Genomic DNA, 24,026 nt, shown 5'->3' on the forward strand with positions numbered 1-24,026 from the left:
TAATTCTTCCTTGCAAAGCCTGTAAGCCATGAGGACTGGTTTAGATCATTTATGTTAGGTAGAATGCCCAGTGGGGAATGGGGTGGTCTCATGACCTCGGAGCTGCTGCAGATTTTATTTTTTTTCTCCAGCTCTCTGAAGGTTTTTTTTTGTTTGTTTTTTCTGTCCTGCTGGCCATCATACCATACTTAATTCTTTGTTACTTAGTATTGCCTAATCTTATTTTTCATATTTTTCTTTTTTCTTTCTTCATCTTGTAAAGTACTTTTAGCTACATCATTTGTATGCAAATGTGCTACATAAATAAATGTTGTTGTTGTTGTACTCAACATGTACAAATGAAGGTGACAACAGGTGCACTGGAGAGGCAACAGCAAGACAACCCCTCAAACAGGGAATGGTTTTGCAGGTGTCGGCCACAGACATTTACTCTCTCCTTATCCTTCCTGACTGATTCTTCTCTAGTTTTTGGTATCCTTGTCACTACTCATAGCATAAGAAACATTACCTGAAGTTGATTCAGGTTGCACATGTAGTCCAGCTCCTCCAGGATGGCACGTCCATACAAGCCTTGCAATTAGGTTTGCTGTGTCCCCCAGCACACTCTCAAGAGCACTGAGGAGATACTAGGAGATGGCTCTTTTCCTACATGTTATCTGGTATCTCCATGACATGCTATTTGGGGTTGGGCTTAGCCCAGCTAAATGACTGGGTCTGCATCCAGCAGGCATTCACCCGTCAAGCATGTTTTTGCTAAACTAAAGAGATATGATGTCCAGTCAAAAAGAAAAACAGTAGGGAAAAGAAGGAGATAGTCAGTTAGAAAAATAAAGATAGTTAAAAAACAAAATATGTTAGGGCTACGTTTTTCCTCTGTTGAAATCCAAAGCATCTGAACTTGAGTTCTAGCTGGATGTGTGTCAATTTCAACCTGATCCTTACTGAACCTTACATTCTTGACCTTGTTTCTGTTCTGTCTTTCTTGTCATCCCTCTTGTCCATATTAAATACAAATTTCTGCTTTTCCTTACGGTGTTTCTAAGCTTGTTGTTTGATGTATTCTGGACCTGTTTTCTACTATCTCCATATAGGATGCTTAATAGTTTGTATTACTCATTTTGTTTTTTTATGCTTGGTCAACTAATGAACAATTGTGAGGAAAAGATCCTTTGGTTTTTGGAATTACATTTCAATATCAGTTATCCTTTCAGACAAGGCTTTTTTCACTCCTTCACCAAAATATGTTAGCTTCGTCTCAAATATTGTGGTCTGATTTGATGTAAAACTGACATATTTGTCCATCTTGCAGTCCATGATAGGTGCACCATACTGTCCTTCAGAAACATAGTTCAAAAACAATGATTTTCTCTGTCTTCTGTTTCATGGTCCACCTTTCAAAGCCTTGAAAAATGACCATTGTGACAGCTTTTCAAGCATTTTTGTTTAAAGCAAAATTTTTCTGGATTTCATCACCCTAATCTTGTTCAGCTTTTCAATAGAGTATGGACTGCATGTCAACAAACTGTAGTAGTGAATGAATCTTGAGATATCTTTAAGAGGATTTCCCATTAGAGAATATATTTTGCTTTTTTCCTTTTTGCGTGTTTGAAAGAACTTTAAAGCAATACCAAACCAATGATTGCAATTAGCATCAGGATGCCGGCCAGCACACAGATACTGATAAAGACAACATCACTGGTGTCTTGTTGTTTGGAGCTGTCAGTGTCTGCAGGATCTGACTCTGCAGTCTTGCCCTTTGCATGGTTCTCCACCATCTGATCTACTTTGTAAGGGTCCATTCCTGTTATGATATTTACAGCAGCCTCCTTTTTCCTCGGATCACATTGCACTTCATATTCTTGAACATTCTCCTGCTTTTCATCAGAAAAGTCAATATAAAGAGTGTTTACCATCACTGTAGCATTCCTTCTTTTCTGTTAAGGAAATTATTAAATACGAACAGAGCGTTAGTGACAAGACTAGTCTTAATGACAGGCAATTTAAAACAAATGTCACTGACTGTTAGGCCTACGCAGATACTATTTTTTAACATATATTTATGACAACAACTTTGACTAGAAGAACAAAACTCACATGGGGTTCATTTGTGGGATTTTTTTTCAAATCAATAAAATTGATGGAGCAAAATTATAGTGGGTTCACAAGTAAAACCAAGCAGATCTTAAAATCTGAAATGGCATTCCATAAAAGTATAAATGACACACTCCAGGAAATTAATATCTTCACTGTTAAACAAAGGAGACTTCATAGTAATTCAGTCCACCCATCCTGTTATCCAATCATTATCATTCACAATTTTTATTAATTCACAAAAGGTTGTCAACCACAAGACAGTAACCAAGCCTGAATGGCACAGCTGTCCACTATAGGTCCCTTGTCATGCTCTCACACATAGTCACATAAAGTAAAATTTAGAGACACCAATCGACCTCTTTGAGTGTACCTAGAGAAATGTGTGCTAACGTGGGAAAGCTTCTCAGAGACCGTACTACAAAGGAACACCCAGACTGCATTTGGAAACACTCAGTATCCCAAATTATTGAAGAATAACATTTTGGCAAATTTTAAACTGAGATCACAATTTGATGCAATTAGGTTGCATAAGCAATTCGGGAGAGCCTCCAAGTAGAACCGCTGATCCTCAGGATTGAGAGGAGCCATTTGAGGTGGTTTGGGCATGTTGTAAGGATACGCACCCAGAAAACTCTCCCTAGAACTGCTCCAAGCATATTCCACAAGATAGAGATCCTGCTACAGACCCAAGATATCCTGGAAGAATTATACTTTTCAGCTGGATTGGGAATGCCCCAGGAAGAACTGGAATCTGTAGTTGGGGACAGTGAAGTTGTCCTGCTTTGTTTGCTTCTACTGTGGGATGAGATGGTTGTACAGCCAACCCACTAGCATTGAAATCTTGCAGTGGTGGAGGTGCTTGTGACCCTTAATAAATCCTACAGCTACTGTTTGTTTTCAGCAACAGTGTTAAGCAATTGTAAGGAGATAGAGGGAAAAGGATCAGACAAAGAATAGTCAGCAAATTCCACATTTCCACAGTAGTTCTAAGCTTATTCCTTCAAACATTGCTCAGAACAGAAGTTCCAGGACCCATGTCTGAAGCCAAGTCGTGGAAGTGTTGTTCACCCCCTAAGATGTAACCCATGCAGTCCAGTTGGGGTAAGCCAGAAATATGGCATGGAGCTTCTAAGATTGGGGTAGTGGGTGAAATTCTTGTCAGGTGATAGACATGGCTGGGGGAAAATCTAACGATGATAGCAAAGGAAACGGCCTATTGGGATATAGAAGCTAATCTTTCTGGAAGGGAGGGAGTTGTCGCTCATGTTGGCTAGATAAAGAATATACTGCTGGAAAAAAAACCCCACAATACTCTTTGTTAGACTGATATTTAGCCTTCATTGGTAAAATAATCAAAAACAAAAGAGAGCAATAGTTAAACCAACAAAAACAGAAACATGGTAACAACTGCTGATGTTGACAAAAGTTATGTGAGAGTTCTTCATTATCTTATGTGATCACCACTTTCATAAGAACAAACATTTGACAAACAAAAGAAGACCATTTAGTCAATCAAACTTGTTAACCAATAAAACCAGTACATATATGAGAAATGCATGCATGTTAAACCTGTTCAGCAATTAGAACAGGACCTGAACTCAAGTCCCTGGATTTGTGAAGTTATTGTCCTAATTACTGCATTGCCACACCCGAAATTCACTGCTTCAGAGTTCTATAAACAGGTCCTAATAAAGTAGATCAAACAGAATTCATTCAGTCAAATACTGAATCCAGTACACAAGGTCGTTGTTAGAAATTAAGACAAAGAAACTATTTTTCACACAAAGGGCCTTGGGAATCTGAAACAAACAGCTGTACTTGAAGCACTGACCCTGAAGGGTTTATAAGCCATTTAGATGAGATATTAGGTGAAGTCTGCTATTAGCTAATCAAATGAACCTGAATAGATTGAATGGGCTTCATTCTTATTTAATATCTGTCAAAAAATGTTAAGCTTTGTTTTGAATACCACTTAGAGACTAATGTATCAATATCAGACTTAATATATTTACATCTTTGCTTACACGTGCTGATACAATTAGTAAATGAAAATGTCACAAGTTAATAATAACAAACAGAAGACGTTCCTTTTAAATGTTAATTTACCTGAGATTCAGTGCCGCAGGAATCAAACCTTGCCGTTATCTTGTAATTAGAGGATGTCATCTGAGCTGCACAGTTAGGGTTACCCAGGTAGACTCGGGAGCGGTCCAGCTGGGGTAGGGATTGCTGTGATATCTGGATCTGGAAATCAGTTCTGGAGCAGCTGACATTCATCGGCACAACTTCAACACAGAACATAAACCATCAACAGTTACAATTTTATACTTGGACATTTTTTTAGTGTTAAGGAAGTGTCAAAATCCAGTGAAAGCCCCATGACTCCAACAATAAGATTACCAATCAAAGTTCCAGCTTTAAAATGCTGGCAGGGGTGAAGAACATCTGAGGATGGGCTTATATCAGGGCACATTAGCACACTCACCCCTGACGAAATAGTTGGAAAGCCTGTGACTTACACATAGTGTACATTTTAAATATACTGCAAACAAAAGGGAACTAATAAGGGTGTTCCATCCATTTTGTTAATTTGTAAGTTATTTTTCCGTATGGTTTCATTCTATCAGTGATTGCATCACCAGCAGTCACTCTTCTCTGGACATTTTCTGGTGCTGATATGTCTTTTTTGTAGCCTGGAGACCAAAACTGCACACAGTCCTCCAGATGAGGCCTCACCAATGCATTATAAAGTTTAGGATAACCTCCTTTGATTTGTACGACACACGTTGTGCTGTATAACCTAACATTCTGCTAGCCTAGTTAATGACTTCTGAGCACTGTCTGGCAGTTGATAGTGTCAAGTCCACTATGACTCCTAAATCTTTTTCATAGGGGGTACTTTCGATTTTTAGACCTCCTTTTGTGTATTCAAACCTCACGTTTTCACTTCCTACATGTAATACATTTACTTACATTAAATGCTAAACCATCAGATACTGTAGATCCCAATCTGTACTTCTTCACAAGTTCTAACAACAGATATTTAATCACGGCTGTGTAGATTATTCTCCTATACCAATCAAATGCTATAAGAAACATTTAATCTATTAAAATTTGTAGTATAAACTTGATAACCATAATAACCTTACACAGCCTTAAACATACACAGCCAAAGGAATTCTAGTTACTGTAATGTTCTGGAGTGGCCTAGTGAAGGCTCAGGCCTAAATCTAATCAAGAATATGTGATAGCAATAGACCTGATCAAACATGAACAAGCATTCTTTCTTATTTTGCAAAGAAAAGTGAAAAATAACTCCAATATTCACATATGTAAAGACTTCTTCTTCTTCTTTCGGCTGCTCCCATTAGGGGTGACTAATACAAACAAAATAATGTTATATGCTGTCAAAACAATTTAACAAATTTCACTATCTTGGAGGGCTGGGGCCTCTCCTGGGAGTAAGTCTGGATGAGGCACTAGTTCATTTCAGGGCACAATCATGCTCACAGAGAGTCAATTTTCAGATGCTAATCAACTTAACATGCATATTGAAGTATTTTATAATCTTTTATTTATTAAAAAAAATCAATAAATTCTGTCTAATACTCATATCACAGAGTATGTTTTGTTGCTCATGAAGTCAAAAATCCCACTCAAATATAAGTTTTGCACTGCACCACAAAAAATGAGGAGATGAATATAGATTGTATAGCTCATGCTTATTCGTGTATTGCAGTAGGCAGAAGTACCTGGACAACAACAACTCACAACTCATCTGAAGTCTGTGACTTATTGTAAATATTTCTGTCAAGGCATACTGGTTCTTTTACTGCTTTGCTTACCTCCATTGTAGAAGGCAAAGAAGCCCTTGTTGGCTGAATTTCGGTCTGTGCTCAGGACAATAAGAAGCTTGTTTGATCTGGAGAGCAAAGGAGGCGGCAGCTCTCTCCCACACCATGTCCCTAGCAGTGGATCTGAATCACTGATCCCATCATAAACAGTCACTGAATCATATTCACAGGCGTAGGTCAAGCTGTTCCTGTCTTCTAAGTCCATGCTTAAAAAAAAGAGCTTGATTCGATAGCTATTAGCTAAGCTGATAGTCCAGCGACAGTTTATATTGTTTGGGTAGACGTTGGGGAACTGAGGGCTTGTAAAATTTCCTTTTAAGGAAGTAAAGACCTGTTGGCATTCACCTGTGAGAGGAAGAGTAGAATTAGAAATATATCTGCGTGTAATATAACGTCATCTGAACACCTCAATAAGAGTCATGTTTAAATGATCAATTTATACTTCACAAGCTCAATTGATACTTTTTATATTCATGCTTCCATCTATTTTGAGCATCAGTGAAATTGATACTGACACTAAATACAGTGATGAAACTATCAACGATTGCTGGACTTGAGACTCAATTGAGATTATTATTATTATTTAGCAGATGCCTCTATCCAAGGTAGCTTACAAACAAGTTACAATTCATTGTCACACATATACTTGCATTTTCCTGCCAGTCCAGGAGCTGGCACTGGCCTCTAACGGAGTCCAGGAGCTGGCACTGGCCTCTAACCTTTTCTCCTTTTCCCCTGCAGAACAACAGAAGATACCTCAGCCTAATCCCTCTTCTGGTCCTCAGAAGTCGACTTCCAATTTCATTCCTTTCTTTTCCGCACCTTATGATCTTGCCTTATTCCAACGTCATTTCCTCTTCCAGTTCCAGGATTCCACCCTACGGTTTACATCACTTCCTAAACCCGCCTTTTCCTGTCTTTTATACATAGCTGAATTACAACAATTCTGCAGTGGGCCAAAATTCCTCCAGATGTAAAAGACTCATTGCCATTGGCAGTTCTGCCTGGAGCTCAGGGCTGATTTTTTCTCCCTAAATAATAAAACCATCATTTAAAAACTGCATTTTGTGTTTACCTAATGGTTAAATGTGTTTGATTCATGTGCATTTGCCTTTTCTTCAATAAACAGGGTGGATCCCTAAACCTATCCAAACCTTTTTCTTTGTCCCTGAGTTTGTTTTACAACATACAAGAACAATTGGATTGTACAAACATCCAGGAGTGTTGCAGAGAATTCTGGGCCCTATAAAGAAGCAGAGCCTCTCCCTTTCAATCCACGTCTGTCACACGTCCTTTTTATTTTTGGCTTTGAAGAAGCAAAAAAGGAGCAAAAAATAAAAAAAAACAAGAAAGAGGAAGTAGTACTGCAACTATGTAATTGTAACTGGAACAAGGCTGACACAAACAACAGCATCCTAAAGTCTTCATCAGTACAACAGCAGTTATCATGGAAAAGAGAATCTAAGAAGTTCCAAAAAAAGAGCATTTTCAAAAAACACTAAAAAATTGGTTAATTGGGTGCAGTTCAAATAGGCAAAGGGTGATCATTTCACAGCTTTGGAGAAAGAATAGAGAAGCATTGTCCATTCTGGGTACATCTAGCAAGAGGGGGGACAGTCAGCAGACAGGCAGGGGAAGAACAGAGACTTCTTGAAAGGACATAAGGAGAGACCAAAGCTGGAGATGTGAGGAACAGAACCATACAGGGTCCATAGGTCAAGACAAGAGTTTTGAGCCAGATCATTATAGCAACGTGAACCCAGTGGAAGAACCAAATCAGAGAGGTAATGGGAGTGAAACGAGGAGAAGAATACACCAACTAAGCACATGCATTCTGGAGGAGATGTAGAGGTTAGGCAATAGATGAAGAGATGTGAGCAACATTGTGAACAATCCAGCCATTCACCATCAAACTGTCTTAATCCAGTTCAGGCTGTGAATTGCACTGACTGCACAAGGTGGCAGCAGCAGCTTTGAGTGGAACTGGAATTAGGAGATGTTGCTAAGACAAACATTTCAAGATCAAGTGTCAGAACAAAAAAGACAAATTGCTAAGCAAACACTGCTCAGAATTTGTTTCAGAAATCATAGTCAGAAAACAGAGAGGGAAAGTTTGATAGCCAAAAATTAAAAGGAACAGGTCATCAGTGGCAAATCAAAATTTTTTGCAACTAGACGTTCAAAAAAAAAACAAAGGACAAGTGCAAAGGTCATCTGGTATGGGAAAATCCTTTATACCTTTGACCTGGTGATGTCACACACCACACACTTTTGGTTGACCCTACCTAACAACAGCCATGGAAACTATCAACAAGCAGCTCCCAAAATGGCATTGCCCATAAGAAAAACAGCAGTGTTTTGTGGGAGATCATTTCTTAATTTCAATATCATTAAATATATATGGAACACAAAACAATTGTGACTACGAAATTCCTTGAAATCTAAAACCCCCAACACAAATTCTCTAAATTTATTTTTGAGGACAAAGAGAAATTATAAAATATCAAAAATAAAATCCTGACTGTCCATGGAACTCAAAAACGCTTCACATTCAAAACAAGCCTAAAATCTCCATGATGGCCTCAAAATATAAAGCAGGCCCAGCCTTGAAACTCAAAAGAAGGCTCACACTGAGCCTGCAAGCTCAGAAAAAGGACAAGCATAGAAATTTCAAGAAGGGAATTGTAAAATCCCTGGCCCAAAGAATAAAAACAACAATCTTTTAATAAAATTTATTAACAAAAGAATGAGGAAATGAAAAAAGCACAACATTTTGCTTCTAAGGGATAAACTAAAAAGAACAAAATCTTCAATGATCAATACACAAGAAACTTATTATCCATCCATTATCCAACCTGCTATATCCTAACTACAGGGTCACGGGGGTCTGCTGGAGCCAACCTCAGCCAACAAAGGGTGCAAGACAGGGTGCCAACCCATCCTGCAGGACACACACACACACACACACACACACACACACACACACACACACACACACACACACACAAGCACACACTAGGGACAATTTAGAATCGCCAATGCAACTAACCAGCATGTCTTTGGACTGTGGGAGGAAACCAGAACATTATTATTATTATTATTTTTCGCTATCATACATCTTCTGATGCAAGCAAGGGCACTTCATTAGTGATGTTACCTGAGATCATTGGGTGTTTCAGGTTCTTCGAACATCAGACACCCTCACTCAGGTGACCCAGCTGATGTTGATCAAGCCTCAGCTTGTGCTCTAGCAGCCTTCTCCCATGGATCTGCTCTCTTGAGCCTGAGACACCTTGAAGATTTCTCTGCTGCCTTAGTGCTATTATAGATGGCCCTCCTTCCTGCACCTATCATGCCTAGTACAGTATACGCCTTGCAGAGAGATTGTTCTGTAAAGCCTCTACATCCTGCCTCCACGGGCAAGCACCTTGCTTTCCTTGACTTAGAAAGGTCATCACAACAGGTTTTCAAAATGGACTGAAAAACAGAAGCTGGAGCTAATGCATTAGGCTGCATATACTGTCGGATATCCTTGACATACAAAAAAAGGACAATGATTAACAGAATTAGCATACTAATAAATACACAATATAATACAAAAAAATGAAACATGAACATATTTATTCACAAAAATAAAAAACAGCAAAATAAACAAATAAATTACAAGGAAACTAAAGCCAGGGACAGGATCCTGGTCAAACCATGACGGGGGACAGCGAGACAGAGAGAGAGCACATGCCGCTGTTTAATATGACACCCACAAAGTTGCAGTAGAAGTCAGAAGCCCAGTGAGTCACTGGGTGGGGTTAGCTGGATAAGAGCTGTTGCCTACTAACTCAGGGGTCATGGGTTCATGGCCAGCACTTCCATATGAGGATGTGAAATAAAGAGGGTTGGAGGCCAGAATAATTTCTCGTCTGTGACATGTAATGCCAAGATGCATTTATCCATCTTTCTATTCCTAGCCCAATTTAAACAGTTGTGGTTAATGAAATGCCAGCACCTGTTTCTGCAGCCCTGAGCTCAAGGTGGCAACCTGGGGTGGAGAGGGTGACCACTAATTGAAGGGCACACTCAAACACAAACCCATAGTCTGTCATATTTGATCAATTTACAGTAATCAACTAACCAAACACATTTGTGTTCGGGACGTGGCAGGAAAACATCCAGTAAAATCATTCTGATAGTAAAATAATCATCTATATTACAAAACATCTAAAAATAAAATTCAGATTTTTTATGAATAAAAAATGCTCACCTGAATAATAGTATGCTTTGAATCCTCTGCCACCAATGTTGAAATCCGATTTAAACACAACCAACAATTTATTTGAACTGGAAACAACATCTAGTGGTTGGTTGCTGCCGCAGTAATTTCCCAGATGTTTGTCAGTCAAAGACGAGCCATCAAAAATGGCTACATAGTCAAAATTACACTCATCATTGTTTTCCAGCTGGAAATCAAGAAACATCAAACTGACCACTGTATGATTGGAAACTTGAATTGTCCATGAACACTCCACACTGTTTGGGTAGTTATCAGGGTAATCCGGGCTGGATATAACTCCAGAGAAGCCTGTTAACACTCCACCACATACGTCTGGAGAGAATGAAATGGAAAAAGCAGATAAAAAGATGAATATGCAACATGGGACAATGAATATGTCACTCACATTAGTGGCATGAAGTGTCATTTCATTTTATTACCCCCACAAAATTACAAATGTATTCGCTTGGTCCTTCTGTCTGCAGCCTACATACAGTAACTCTAGTAAGTAGTCTGTACCCAATGTCCAGGCAGTTTTCTTTGAATTTTTGTTAAAAAACCATAAACAGCTGTTTGTGGGGCAGCAGCTAGTGATGCAGGGGAAGGACGTGGTGGTGGAATAGGAAGTGTTGCAGCCCTTCACGTACACACCTGTCTCTGTGCCGCCATGGCAGGACACATCAGTATGAAATGTTTAATATTGGCACATAAAGTAATTGGACGAACAGTATGCAAAGCACATTTCAACAGCTACATGTTGTACTGTTTTGTGGGGAACTGCCAGGTTTGCAAGTGACATGAGTATGATCAAGCATTGGCAATGGAGATGCATCTGTGATTGAAAGTGTGGGATAAAAGTAGCTCTGTTTTATTACAGGGAACCATAAGGACAATGAGTCTGACAAAAAGCTTGGACCTCTGCTGGCTGATAGTGTGGCAGCCAATTGATCCAAAGTCTGGAGAGTTGGCACTTTGTTACTTTTTTTAACGTAAGACCTGGAAGGACTGGTAGGAGGCCAGTCATTGCCTTCCAGCCTGTTAAGTTGCAGCACATGGTCCCAGACTGGGAGACCTACAGTAGTACCATACTGAATATAGGATAGCCGTCATGGATATGTAGCCCTTTTTAGGAGGACTAGCTTAGTGTCCTGTAGCCAGAGTAATTCCAGGGCTTGGAAATCTGAGTGTTCAAAGCTGCCTAATAATTGAGTTTGGAGTTGGAAGCAATGCTTCGGATGAAGACTCACCGGCAAATAGAAGATATTAGAGCTGCAAAAGAGAGATTGAAAAGAGGGAGAGCAGTTAGTGATTGGTGTTATAGAGGAGTGGTGGGCCACCCTGCCAGATGGATGCAGATTAGAATGTGCTCAGGATGGGTCAGACAATTGGTCTTCTTGTTTTCTTGCTCTTTGTACTTTGTATTCCCCCTTTATGTTTCATACATTCAAAGAAACCTGCAAGCGTTGATATCTGTGCTCCCCATGACATTATTTCAGGTGTGGAGAAAATGATATTGCATTTATATAGTGCTTTACAAAGAGAGTAGGCAGCCCATTCAACCACCACCATTGTGTAGCCATTGTGACGGAAGCCATTTTACATCAGTACGCTCACCACACATTGGTTATTAGGGTGATGAAGTGCTGAGAGAGACAGTTGGCCAGTTAGAAAAGGGGGGTGATTAGGAGGCCAGAATGACCAGGCTCTGATGGGCAATTTAGCCAGGGCAACATAATACACCCTACTCCTTATAAAAGATGCCCAGGTATATTTTATGACCTCAGAGAGTCAGGACCTCAGTTTTACATCTCATTCGAAGGATGATGCCATTTTTGCAGCACAATGTCCCCATCAATGCACTGGGGCATTGCGATCTACACTCAGACCACAGGGTAGGCACCCCTTCCGGCCTTAGTAACACTTCTTTCGGCAACAACCCAAGTTTTTCCTAGATGGTCTCCCATTCAAGTATTTGCCTGTACATGCTTAGCTTCAGGTGGACTGCCTTTTCTGAAGCGCTTGTGGTATGGCTGATGAAGGGGCTCCTATCTTAAGCTAGAGTTAAATTAAAGTACTGTATATTAAAAAGAGACATTTGTTTACTTTTATTATTGATGTTATATTAACAATAATGACACAACGTGATGGCTATTACAAAATGTGCAGAGATTTATATACTATAGACATTACATTAAAAATGTGAATGCTCCAGCCTGTTTGATGGAAGCACACAGTCTCCAACAGCAAGACTTACATCCAGGCTGCAATCTGAAGACAGCCAGCACACGGCATGTTAATAAGTGACATTATTTGTGGTAATTCTGACCTCACTGTTATTATTCAATTCTACAAGGGAGCCCTCTCCTCCTCCAAATGGTTATTCAGTAGAGTCTTGAAACACTTTCACAGGGCATTATCAAAATTAGAAATGCTTTCCTATAATGCCACAGCTTCAGCCTTCTCACAAATTAAAAAAATAACAACCTGCCCCTTTGAGAAAAGAATACTCTAAGTCAAATTAGTTGCATGTCAATGGGATGCACTGCACAGCCTGTCACGCATGCATTGCAATAACTGAAATCTAAGCAAGTGAAAGGTATTTATATCATGACATTAAATGTTGTTTTGCTTATTATAAGAATTATTGACTTAACAAAAAATGTTTATTTACAATTATTTAGCTTACTTTAAGAAATCTTGTCAAGTAAATTTTGCTTACCCCATTGGCAGATTTTTATTTTTTGTTAAATACAAGCAAAACAGTTTCCATTTAAAGTTTTTTTGTCTAGTTTTTGCATATGCATTTTCTGCAGTGTGCGCATCTAAGGACACCTCAAGGACTCATCCAAGGTTTGTAATACCCCTCTGGGTCGAGAGGGGGCATTATCACTAACAGGCTTGTCTCTTTTCTCTTCCTCAGCACCAAGAATAAGTCCCCTGAAGGCAACTGACTATGCCCCTTCCGGCAGGACTGCTATTAAAGGGGGACATCCCCGACTGTCCACATCTAATTTGACCCAAATGTTGGAGAGGATGGAGCTTCTTGATTCTCACCACCTCACAACAGCTATTTCAGATTCACCAGCCATTGAGGTGATTTACAGTCATATGAAAAAGTTTGGGAACCCCTCTCAGTCTGCATAATAATTCACTCTACTTTCAACAAAAAAGATAACAGATGTATGTCTTTCATTTCTGTACTGGGGTGTTTTCTGAACAAAGAATTTTAGTGAAGCAGTAATTAGTTGTATGAAATTAAATCAAATGTGAACAACTGACTATGCAAAAATTTGGGTCCCCTTGTAATTTTGCTGATTTGAATGCATTTAACTGCTCAATACTGATTACATGCAACACCAAATTGGTTGGATTAGCTTGTTAAGCCTTGAACTTCATAGACAGGTGTGTCCAATCATGAGAAAAGGCATGTAAGGTGGTCAATTGCAAGTTGTGCTTCCCTTTGACTCTCCTCTGAAGAGTGACAGCATGGGATCCTCAAAGCAACTCTCAAAAGATCTGAAAACAAAGATTGTTCAGTATCATGGTTTAGGGGAAGGGTAGAAAAAGCTCTCTCAGAGGTTTAAACTGTCAGTTTCAACTGTAAGGAATAGAATCAGGAAATGGAAGGCCACAGGCACAGTTGCTGTTAAACCCAGGTCTGGCAGGCCAAGAAAAATACAGAAGTGGCATATGTGCAGGTTTGTGTGAATGGTTACAGACAACTCACAGATCACCTCCAAAGACCTGCAAGAATATCTTACTGCAGATCGTGTATCTGTACATTGTTCTACAATTCAGCACAATTTGCAAAAAGAACATCTGTATGGCAGGGTGATGAGAAAGATGCCCTTTCTGCACTCACGCCACAAACAGAGTCACTTGTTGTATGCAAATGCTCATTTAGACAAGCCAGATTCATTTTGGAACAAAGTGCTTTGGACTGATGAGACAAAAATTGAGTTATTTGGTCATAACAAAAGTGCTTTGCATGGCGGAAGAAGAACACCACATTCCAAGAAAAACACCTGCTACCTACTGTCAAATTTGGTGGAGGTTCCATCATGCTGTGGGGTTGTGTGGCTATATCAGGGACTGGGGCCCTTGTTAAAGTCGAGGGTCAGATGAATTCAACCCAATATCAACAAATTCTTCAGGATAATGTTCAAGCATCAGTCACAAAGTTGAAGTTACGCAGGGGTTGGATATTCCAACAAGACAATGACCCAAAACACAGTTTGAAATCTACAAAGGCATTCATGCAGAGGGAGAAGTACAATGTTCTGGAATGGCCATCACAGTCCCCTGACTTGAATATCATCGAAAATCTATGAGATGATTTGAAGCAGGCTGTCCATGCTCGGCAACCATCAAATTTAACTAAACTGGAGAGATTTTGTATGGAAGAATGGTCAAAAATACCTCCATCCAGAATCCAGACACTCATCAAAGGCTATAGGAGGCATCTAGAGGCTGTTATATTTCAAAAGGAGGCTCAACTAAGTATTGATGTAATATCTCTGTTGGGTGCCCAAATTTATGCACCTGTCTAATTTTGTTATGATGCATATTGCATATTTTCTGTTAATCCAATAAACTTAATGTCGCTGCTGAAATACTACTGTTTCCATAAGGCGTGCCATATATTAAAAGGAAGTTGCTACTTTGAAAGATCAGCCAATGAGAAACAAAAATCCAAAGAATTAAAAGGGGTTCCCAAACTTTTTCATATGATGTTTAGATGTTTCAGATGTTTATTACTGCGCCATCGAATGTCTGTTTACTTCATTTGCTAAAAGGTTAAAGGGGACCACCTGGCAGGCACCCCAATGCTATATACAAGCACCAAGTGTTCCTTCCACCTATCCTCAAGCCTTAAATGTGAAATATTAGAGAGAAAATAACAGACAAATGAGTTTAGACTGGTATTATAAATAAATACAACCAGCACACATCTAAAAAATGCATTTAATACTGTGTCCCCATCATAGATATAGTTTTCCCTGTCAATCTGCCATTTTCATATTTCTGTTGGTCGTGGATACACAAACAAATTGTAATGCTTCCTCTCTCTATCTGGCATAATTAGGTATAAACATTTTTACCCTTGTGTTCAGGCAAGTAAGTGTAATTTCTCTTCTTTTTAGCCTTTCACATTCCTTATATTTAATGCTCCACATTTGACTTTATCATCTGCATTTAAAAATCACTGACAATACTGAAAATAAATACAATCATTTTAAATGTTTATCAGAAGACACTCCCTGGTGCACAGATTATTTCTAAAGATAAATGCCAGTTTCACTTCTGATATTTAGTCTTCCAAATAGATAGATAGATAGATAGATAGATAGATAGATAGATAGATAGATAGATAGATAGATAGATAGATAGATTATTTACACTTGTTATGACCTTACTAGTGTTTTCAAAATTGCCTTTTCTTTAAAATTATTTATTCACCTTTACAGAATGTGCATTTCTAGATTTGTCCATGATGCATTTCAGCCAAAATGATAAATGCCAAAAGTACTTGTAATTCTTGTGTAAGCCTCTGTTTACAAAGGACAGTTTATTTAATGACCTGCTACTTAAACATTTCTAAAGATCTATTTTTAAAATAGATGCTTATTTTATGCATGGATTAAAAAAATCAGACTTCATTTGACTGATTTTTAAAATGTTTTTGCTGAAAGCATGTAACTTTTATTTAAGGAAAGAAAAAGAAACATGACATGGAAGTATAATTTCTGTTAGTGTGGGACAGTGAAATCAATTCATTGTTTTACAGTAAAAAGAGGTTTCATATTATTTCAATTTACACTTAATCCTTCAGCCTTCACTCCTCTTTTTATATTCACCATCTTTTAACCCTGAACATTAAATGTAATGATAATCACCGAGTCAAATTTGCTTGCTACTTCTTGTACCTTAATGCCTGGTGCTAAGGTGAACATCTCTGTGAAAAATGAATCTCACATGCATTACATTTCTGTCACGGCAAACATTACACATCTACTGAGCAAATCATGGACCATCTTGATCACATGATAGTAACAATAGTTGTCTGACAACAGCTCAGATATTCCTATCCAGTGTCACTCTTTAGCACCTGAGGATCACTTACTAGGCTCAGAAAACGTATGAAATATCCTGCCAGGACAAGAGGGGGCGCCAGTGCTAACAGTGCTATCTCTTATCTCCTCTGCAGCTCTGAGAAGCTGCCCAGTGAGCCATGCCACTTTTCAACTAAAACAGTGCCTCTTCCCATTGGAACAACATAAATTCGAGTGCTCAGTCTGAAGACACAATGCCACATGACGAAGCTCCCTGAACCACACATGTTCAAGAGAGATTACAACTTTGAGAATCCACTGAGGCATCTGTTAGGCCTGATTTCTGTTGTGCCACTGCACATTCATTTTGTTCTTTGCTTTGGATACTGGCAGTAATTGGGGTGGCCCGGATGGCACCCCAACTTTTCTTTGGTTCTTCTCTCCCCCATTTGCGCCTCACATCAGTAATAACCATACTGTATTAGTACTGCATCGACTGGATTGTTAAGATATAAATATGGGTGACTGATAGACTGACAAATAAGCATTATGAGAATAATGAAAAAAATGCAAAAGCAATTGAATACTACAGCTTAAATACTGATGAGTTTGCAGTTTATTATTGCTGTTTCAGTTCGTTCAGTAGTAACAGAATGCCCTTTGGGTGGGCTTAATGTGTTTTCTCCATGTTCATGTGGCTTTTCTTCTACAATCCAAAAGTCTAAGCTACTTTAGTGTTAGAGCCTGGGCTAGTGAGATGATCGGTTGGCTTCCCATCCAGCATTTGATGCAGGATAACTTTCAATATCTTGTGACAAAAATGTGAAAAAAAAATCAAATGTATAAAAAGGAAAGGTGATTTTTTTTTCTTTTTCTCAGAAATGGAAAATGAGAAAGTCTGAAACTGTTTATTACTGCCATCAGCTAAGTTGTAAGCACAATACAGTAGTTCTGTGATGCCTATTATAATTGTAAAACACGAGTCAGTAATGCAGCAATGTCTAAAGAATGTATTGTGCACAATCAGTCAATATTTATTTTAGCTTTCACCGGCAGCAGGATTAAAGACCGATTCAATCAGAGTTGTTTTTAGGTCTGACATTTTTTCAATCGTGCCAAAAGAGTGCTGAGATACAAATGCAGACAATTTCAATGACACTGTTTAGGTAAATGGGCACAAAAGAATCCTTTCTGTTTATGGTATCCACAACACATGAGAAAAAGCAGGCAGCAGAGAAAATAAAAAAGGTGTCCTCTGAACAGTTCTGCAGTTTTTGACAGAGCTGCTCTCTAACAGAAATGACTTGAAAGATACACTCGCCGAGCACATCCTTAGAAACGCCATAATAACACCGGGCAGGACCTCCGTTTGCTCTCAAAACAGCCTCACTTCTTTGATTCCACAAGATTTTGGAAACATTCCTTTGAGATTTTCCTTCATGTTGACATGATTAGAATGCACATTTTCTACAGATTTGTGAGCTGCACATTCATAAATAGGAAGGCCACTGAATAACTGAAGATACACCAGAAAAGAAGAGAACACACAAAGGGCAAAAAACAAAGCTTTGCATCAAAAAAGTGACAAAACTAGAGAGGCTATGTGTATGTACATGAATATTTATTGTATTGCATTGTATGGATATGTACAGGATGTGTGCATCTCAATAAATTAGAATATCATCGAAAAGTTAATTTATTTCAGTAATTCAATTCAAAAAGTGAAACTCATAAATTATATATATTCATTGCACACATAGTGATATATTTCAAGTGTTTATTTCTTTTCATTTTGCTGATTATGGCCTGCAGGTAATGAAAACTCAAAATTCAGTACCTCAGAAAATGAAAATATTACATAAGACCAGTAAAAAAAGGATTTTTAATACAGAAATGTTGGCCTACTGAAAAGTATGTCTATGTACGCACTCAATACTTGGTCAGGACTCCTTTTGCATGAAATACTGCATCAACACGGCATGCCATGGAGGCGATCAGCCTTTGACACTGCTGAGGTGTAATGAAAGCCCAGGATCCTTTGATAGCAGCCTTCAGCTTGTCTGAATTGTTGGGTCTGGTGTCTCTCATCTTCCTCTTCACAATACCCCATAGATTCTCTATGGGGTTTAGGTTAGGCGAGTTTGCTGGCCAATCAAGCACAGTGATACCATGGTCATTAAACCAGGTATTGGTACTTTTGGCAGTGTGGGCAGGTGCCAAGTCTGGCTGGAAAATGAAATCAGTATCTCCATAATGCTTGTCAGCAGAGGGAAGCATGAAGTGCTTTAAAATAGACAGCTGCGCTGACTTTGGACTTGATAAAACTCAGTGGACCAACACCAGCAGATGACATGGCTCCCCGAATAATCACTGACTGTGGAAACTTAACACTGGACCCTTAAGCAACTTGGATTCTGTCCCTCTCCACTCTTCCTCCAGACTCTGGGGCCTTGTTTTCCAAATGAAATGTAAAATTTACTTTCATCTGAACTGAGAATTTTGGACAACTGAGCAACAGTTCAGTCCGTTTTCTCCTTAACCCAGGTAAGAGGCTTCTGATGTTGTCTCTGGTTCAGGAGTGGCTTGACACAAGAAATGCGGCAGTTGTAGCTCATACTGCCGAGTAACCCAGACTGACAAAGCTACTTGGATGAGCAGTGAAACGTATCTACCTAACAAGAAAGAAGTTCAGTTGCCATGACTCAACTACCAGATAATTTCACCTGGATGACTGAGAATCTTCACAGACATAGTTGTAGCCCATGTTCCAGATATGTCTGTGTGTGGTGGCTTTTGAAGCACTGACTCCAGCCGCAGTCCACTCCTTGTGAATCTCCTCCAAATTCGTGAATGGGCTGTGCTTCACAATCCTCTCAAGGCTGCGGTTGTCCCTGTTGCTTGTGCGCCTTTTTCTGCCACATTTTTTCCTTCCACTCAACTTTGCATTAATATGCTTGGATACAGCACTCTGTGAACAGCCAGCTTCTTTAGCAATGACCTCCCCATGATTGTGTGGCCTACTGAACCAGTCTGAGAGACCATTTAAAGGCTCAGGACACCTTTGCAGGCATTTTGAGTTAATTAGCTGAGTGGAGTGTGACACCATGAGTCTACAATATTGAACTTTTTCACAATATTCTAATTTTCTGAGATACTGGATTTTGGGTTTCCATTAACTTTAAGCCATAATCAGCAAAATGAAAAGAAATAAACATTTCAAATATATGACTCTGTGTGTAATGAATCTATATAATATATGAGATTCACTTTTTGAATTGAATTACTGAAATAAGTTAAGTTTTTCGATGATATTCTAATTTATTGAGGTGCTCCTGTATTACACACATGTTTAAAACTATTAGACTGACTACATGTTTTGATGTTAAATTGATTTACAACTATATTTTATACCTAAATAGTGTAATTTGCAAAATTGTAATTACATTTGCTTTCAATGTTGTACTTCAATGTGATATAATAGAAGCATCTTTTTTATTTTGTTCATATTATAAAAATAACTGTTTACAATTAAACTACTTTGTGAGTGTAATTAGGAAGACCTGTGATAGATGGATGGGCTAAGGGATATGTGAAATTCTCAAAGAGACGAGCTACTCTTTGGATGAATCGCTGTCTGTGGGTTAATGGCCCAATTGAGCTCTTAATTGCTATATAAAACCCTTATGTTTAAAACTAATGAGCTTGACTAGGAATTGTTAATTACCTGCGTATCTGTAACACAGTATAGTGTACAACAGGCAGTGAGCTCTTACAAAAGTAATATAAGACCGAATCTCAATGTAATGGCAGGAAAACATTAAAGCCATTAACTCAATGTAGTTGATTTATTTGTTTCTGCCTCTCCTCCCACCAGCCAATACATTATTATACTGTTGAGCTCCCTGTCTGTTAATGCCTCTGTTACTGCCTGCATTCTCCTGCCATTCGGCTCAGATTGTCTCGAGAGACGACTTATGGTAGAGCTGAACCCATGCCAAGTCCACCCTCAGTAATCATCAACGGTACTTTAAAAACCCTGAGACAGAGCCTAGCAGGAGACATGTCATTGAATCCACTCAACCTTGAAGCACAAAGTAAGGCCTAGAGGCTGAGGCCATGGACTGTAAACCACAAGGTTTCTGGTTAAATCAGCCTTTACGCTCAAAGTGAGACCCTGACTTGGATTCTTAATCTGAGTGTACTCCAATGGTGAAACATATATAGAAACAACCGTACGCTAGGTCTGCACTAAGCACCGGGGCATGTTCACTATAAACAGATGCAACACAAAATGAAAACTTTTGAAAATGTTGAAAAAAAAATAAAAAACAGCACTAGAATCTCATATAAAACACATGCATTAGGTACTGTATGCCAATGAGCTCTACCACTATTTTTTTACATGTTAGAAAATATCTTCATGTCAATTTTAGGTACCATAACTTGTACATACACTTTAATTAGTAATTTGGCTGATGTCTTTTTAAAACTCTGACTTTTTGCTTCTGCAGGAAATAATACACTGTATCTCTTGTGAAGATTTGCTTTTGGGAAATATCAATCCACTAAAACTAAAATACAGATGTGAGTTCACACTCCAGATGTCATTACCTTTCCTGTAAGCCACAAAGAATCCTCTGTGAGCCACATGCCTATCGGAGTGGAAGATAATCGACATGACGTGCCAGGAGGATGTAAACTGAGGAGGGGCGGTCTTGCCACAGTACTTGCCTAGGAGATTGCCTTCATCCTCTGGGACCCCATTGTAAATCTTTATGTAGTCATATTCACAGAAATCATGATACTCCAGATCGAAATGATGAAACGTGAGCAGGACGGATGATCCCTCAGCCACAACGATGAGCCATGAGCACTCTGTGTCATAAGGATACTGCCTGGGGAAGTTAGGGCTAGAAATATTTCCAGTAGGTGCTGAGAGAATGCCCCCACATTTAACACCTGAATGTAATAAAAAAAAAATGATACATTTTACAATGCAGAAGAGAAGACACTTAGAATCCACAGAAGGAGCCCAGTTACTGTTTAGTTATATTGTAACTGTGTTATCTGGTGAAAAGACCTGGCCAGTGTTTGAAGTTACAGTTTAAAATGATGTTCATAACTAATTTACAGTAGTAGAAGCAATGGTAGGAGTTTCCTTTTGGGACAAAGTAAGTGCTATCTATCTATCTCTCTATCTATCTATCTATCTATCTATCTATCTATCTATCTATAGTGCCATTTACTTTCTATCTATCTATCTATCTATCTATCTATCTATCTATCTACTTTCTATCTATCTATCTATCTATCTATCTATCTATCTATCTATCTATCTATCTATCTAGTGCCATTTACTTTCTATCTATCTATCTATCTATCTATCTATCTATCTATCTATCTATCTATCTATCTATCTATCTATCTATCTATCTATCTAATAGTGCCATTTACTTTCTATCTATCTATCTATCTATCTATCTATCTATCTATCTATCTATCTATCTATCTATCTATCTATCTACAGTGAAATTCTTATTTTCATGTCTGATCAACATACATAGCATTCTCATTCTTCTGAGTGAACATCAGATTCTCCTGAATGTACTTGGTACTGTTTTGGGAGATTTTATATACTTTGTTTCATTATAAAATCATTTCAAATACTTTAATAGAGTCTGCTATTTACTTTGTCACCATCTTGATGACATTAAGCTACATTATCTTCTTATATAATATGTTCCCAATGCTGTCCATGTCTGTCCAGGATTTTAAATCACATGTAGCTTACAAACCGTTTGACCTCTATATCTGAAATTCGGTCCACATATACCACGTGACATCTATTGTCTGCTTTTGAGGTGATGATTTGTATTCCTCTTTTTATTTTAATTTTATTTTATTGTAGAATCAACTCTCAGCAGCATCAAGCACGGCGACCGTGTGGAATAAGCGTATCGGCGCCGTTCTCATACCTTGCCACATTCGCCGTCTCTTCCCCTTCATCTTTATATCTTAAATCATTCTTGAGGCAAATTGAAGTGCCAGCTTAAGTGAAAAATTAAGAAAAACATACTAAGTGATTGCAACCCAAGCACTGACTTAATCAGTTTTAACGTGAAAAGATCCCGATGAAAGAAGAGAAGAAGCAGGCCGCTAGGGTGAAGAAAAGAAGAGCTGCTCAGGAAGCAGCAAGCGCATTAACCCCTGAGAAAGCAAATGCTAAACGTACAGAGAAAGAGTATGAAAACTATGAATGCTCAAGTCAAGTATATTCACTGCACGTTATCGTGCAGTGCGCCATTACTGGTACAACACGTTTCACATTCTAAGAGCGATTCCTTTATTGCAGCAGGTTGTTGTGCATGCATACACCGAAGATGTGTTAAGGCAATGTCACGTTACATGACTTCGAGTCATAGGGTATGTCAGATTTGTCAACTGGTATTGCTGATCTTATCACCAGACCCTGTTGATTTACACGATTGAAAATTGCTAGGCATGTCAAATTTAGCAGCTGCTTGACAACATAGTCATGCTCACCCTTTTTATCTGAAGGGCAATAGTGTGCTGCCTGATGGTGTCAGTGCTGTATGATGGGTTAACAGATGTTCAGTGAGTTCAGCTGCAGTCTCGGCACCTTTTTTTTTCATTCTGTTGTATTATATAAAACACAAGACAACAGATAGATGAATTCCTTTTCTATTTGTAAGGTCCAAAACACATGAATTTTATATTTCTTCTTGTTACATTATATGTACTGTATTTCCAGATGAACATTCATTGGTTGCCATCATTCATGTACGCAGAGCCCGCCCTTTGAATTTTTCAGGGCAAGTCATGGACTAATTAGGTTGAATTGCTGTGCTGCTAAGATTATTTAAGTAAAGGCTATGACTAAAAATCACTGGAAAATTGAATGTGGTGAGGCCTTCAGATGTAGTACAGATTTTGTCTGTAATTCACCTAAAGGCAATAGAAAGACTATCTTAAACATACTGTATGCTCCAGGTATCTAAATATTTCAGGCTGTAATTAATTGTAAATTCATTTGAGCATTCAACTCTTGCTTGTCCCAAGACTATGGCCTTTTTTTTTGAATTATCAAAATCTTCCCATGTGAGAAATAAGTAATAAGCCACTCGCCCTTTTAACATGGAACGCCCGTCACAGTGGAGTACATGGTATTAGTTTAATGTAATTGTTTTTATTTATTTTGTGGTTTTTGGACCTGCAGATCGTGTTTCTGTTGTTTGCTTTTTTATTGTGTTTTTATTCTGAAAAGATTGCTTTCACCTGATGTCTAATTTTATTATTTTGGCAACACCATTTGGAAATTTCACGTGAACACTATAAATTCATGAAGTTTTCAGGATACTTTATCTGTCAATGGATAAAACATCTCTTAGTATAGTTAGCCTACAGTATATTTCAAGTAGGCCCTGATGTTTGGTTGTCTGACTAACATTCATATCTTCAACATTTGATTTTCATCTTGCTCCTTGTCTTTAGTTTGCTCAGTTTATTTACTTGACTTCCTGGTTCCAACCTTGTTTCTTGTCCCTAAATATGTATGTTTTTGCTTTACCACCTCCTGGGCTTTAGGCACTCACAATAATCCTTAGACTATTTACTTCTCCTTAATTAATGGGTGCAGTAATTTGTGACAGATGGGTATCAGCTAGAGTGAAAGGGAAGCAGTGAGACCAACTATGTTATATGGGTTGCAGACGGTGGCACTGACCAGAAAGCAGGAGA

The 24,026-nt window shown here is 38.5% G+C and overlaps 1 protein-coding gene across 1 annotated transcript; it reads right to left on the reverse strand.

Annotated features, from left to right (window-relative positions):
• Nucleotides 1-1,616: 1,616 nt before the first annotated feature.
• On the reverse strand, nt 1,617-22,274 carry cdcp2 (CUB domain containing protein 2). Its single transcript, XM_039734655.1, has 6 exons — nt 22,244-22,274; nt 20,880-21,227; nt 10,207-10,548; nt 5,940-6,293; nt 4,201-4,379; nt 1,617-1,934 (listed from the first exon to the last, which is right to left on the reverse strand). Exons 1-6 carry the CDS (start codon nt 22,272-22,274, stop codon nt 1,617-1,619), a joined length of 1,572 nt encoding a protein of 523 aa, XP_039590589.1.
• Between the last annotated feature and the right edge of the window lie 1,752 nt (nt 22,275-24,026).

This window comes from Polypterus senegalus, chromosome 14 (genome assembly GCF_016835505.1).
Source record: "Polypterus senegalus isolate Bchr_013 chromosome 14, ASM1683550v1, whole genome shotgun sequence".
Taxonomy (NCBI): Eukaryota; Metazoa; Chordata; class Cladistia; order Polypteriformes; family Polypteridae; genus Polypterus; species Polypterus senegalus.

Coding starts and splice junctions, on each gene's coding strand:
- cdcp2 (XM_039734655.1), bottom strand. CDS start 22,274: ATGAAGGGGAAGAGACGGCGAATGTGGCAAG. Junction 10,549..20,879: donor CTTTGTGGCTTACAGGAAAG/GTAATGACATCT, acceptor CATTCTCTCCAG/ACGTATGTGGTGGAGTGTTA. Junction 1,935..4,200: donor CCTGCGGCACTGAATCTCAG/GTAAATTAACAT, acceptor TTTCCTTAACAG/AAAAGAAGGAATGCTACAGT.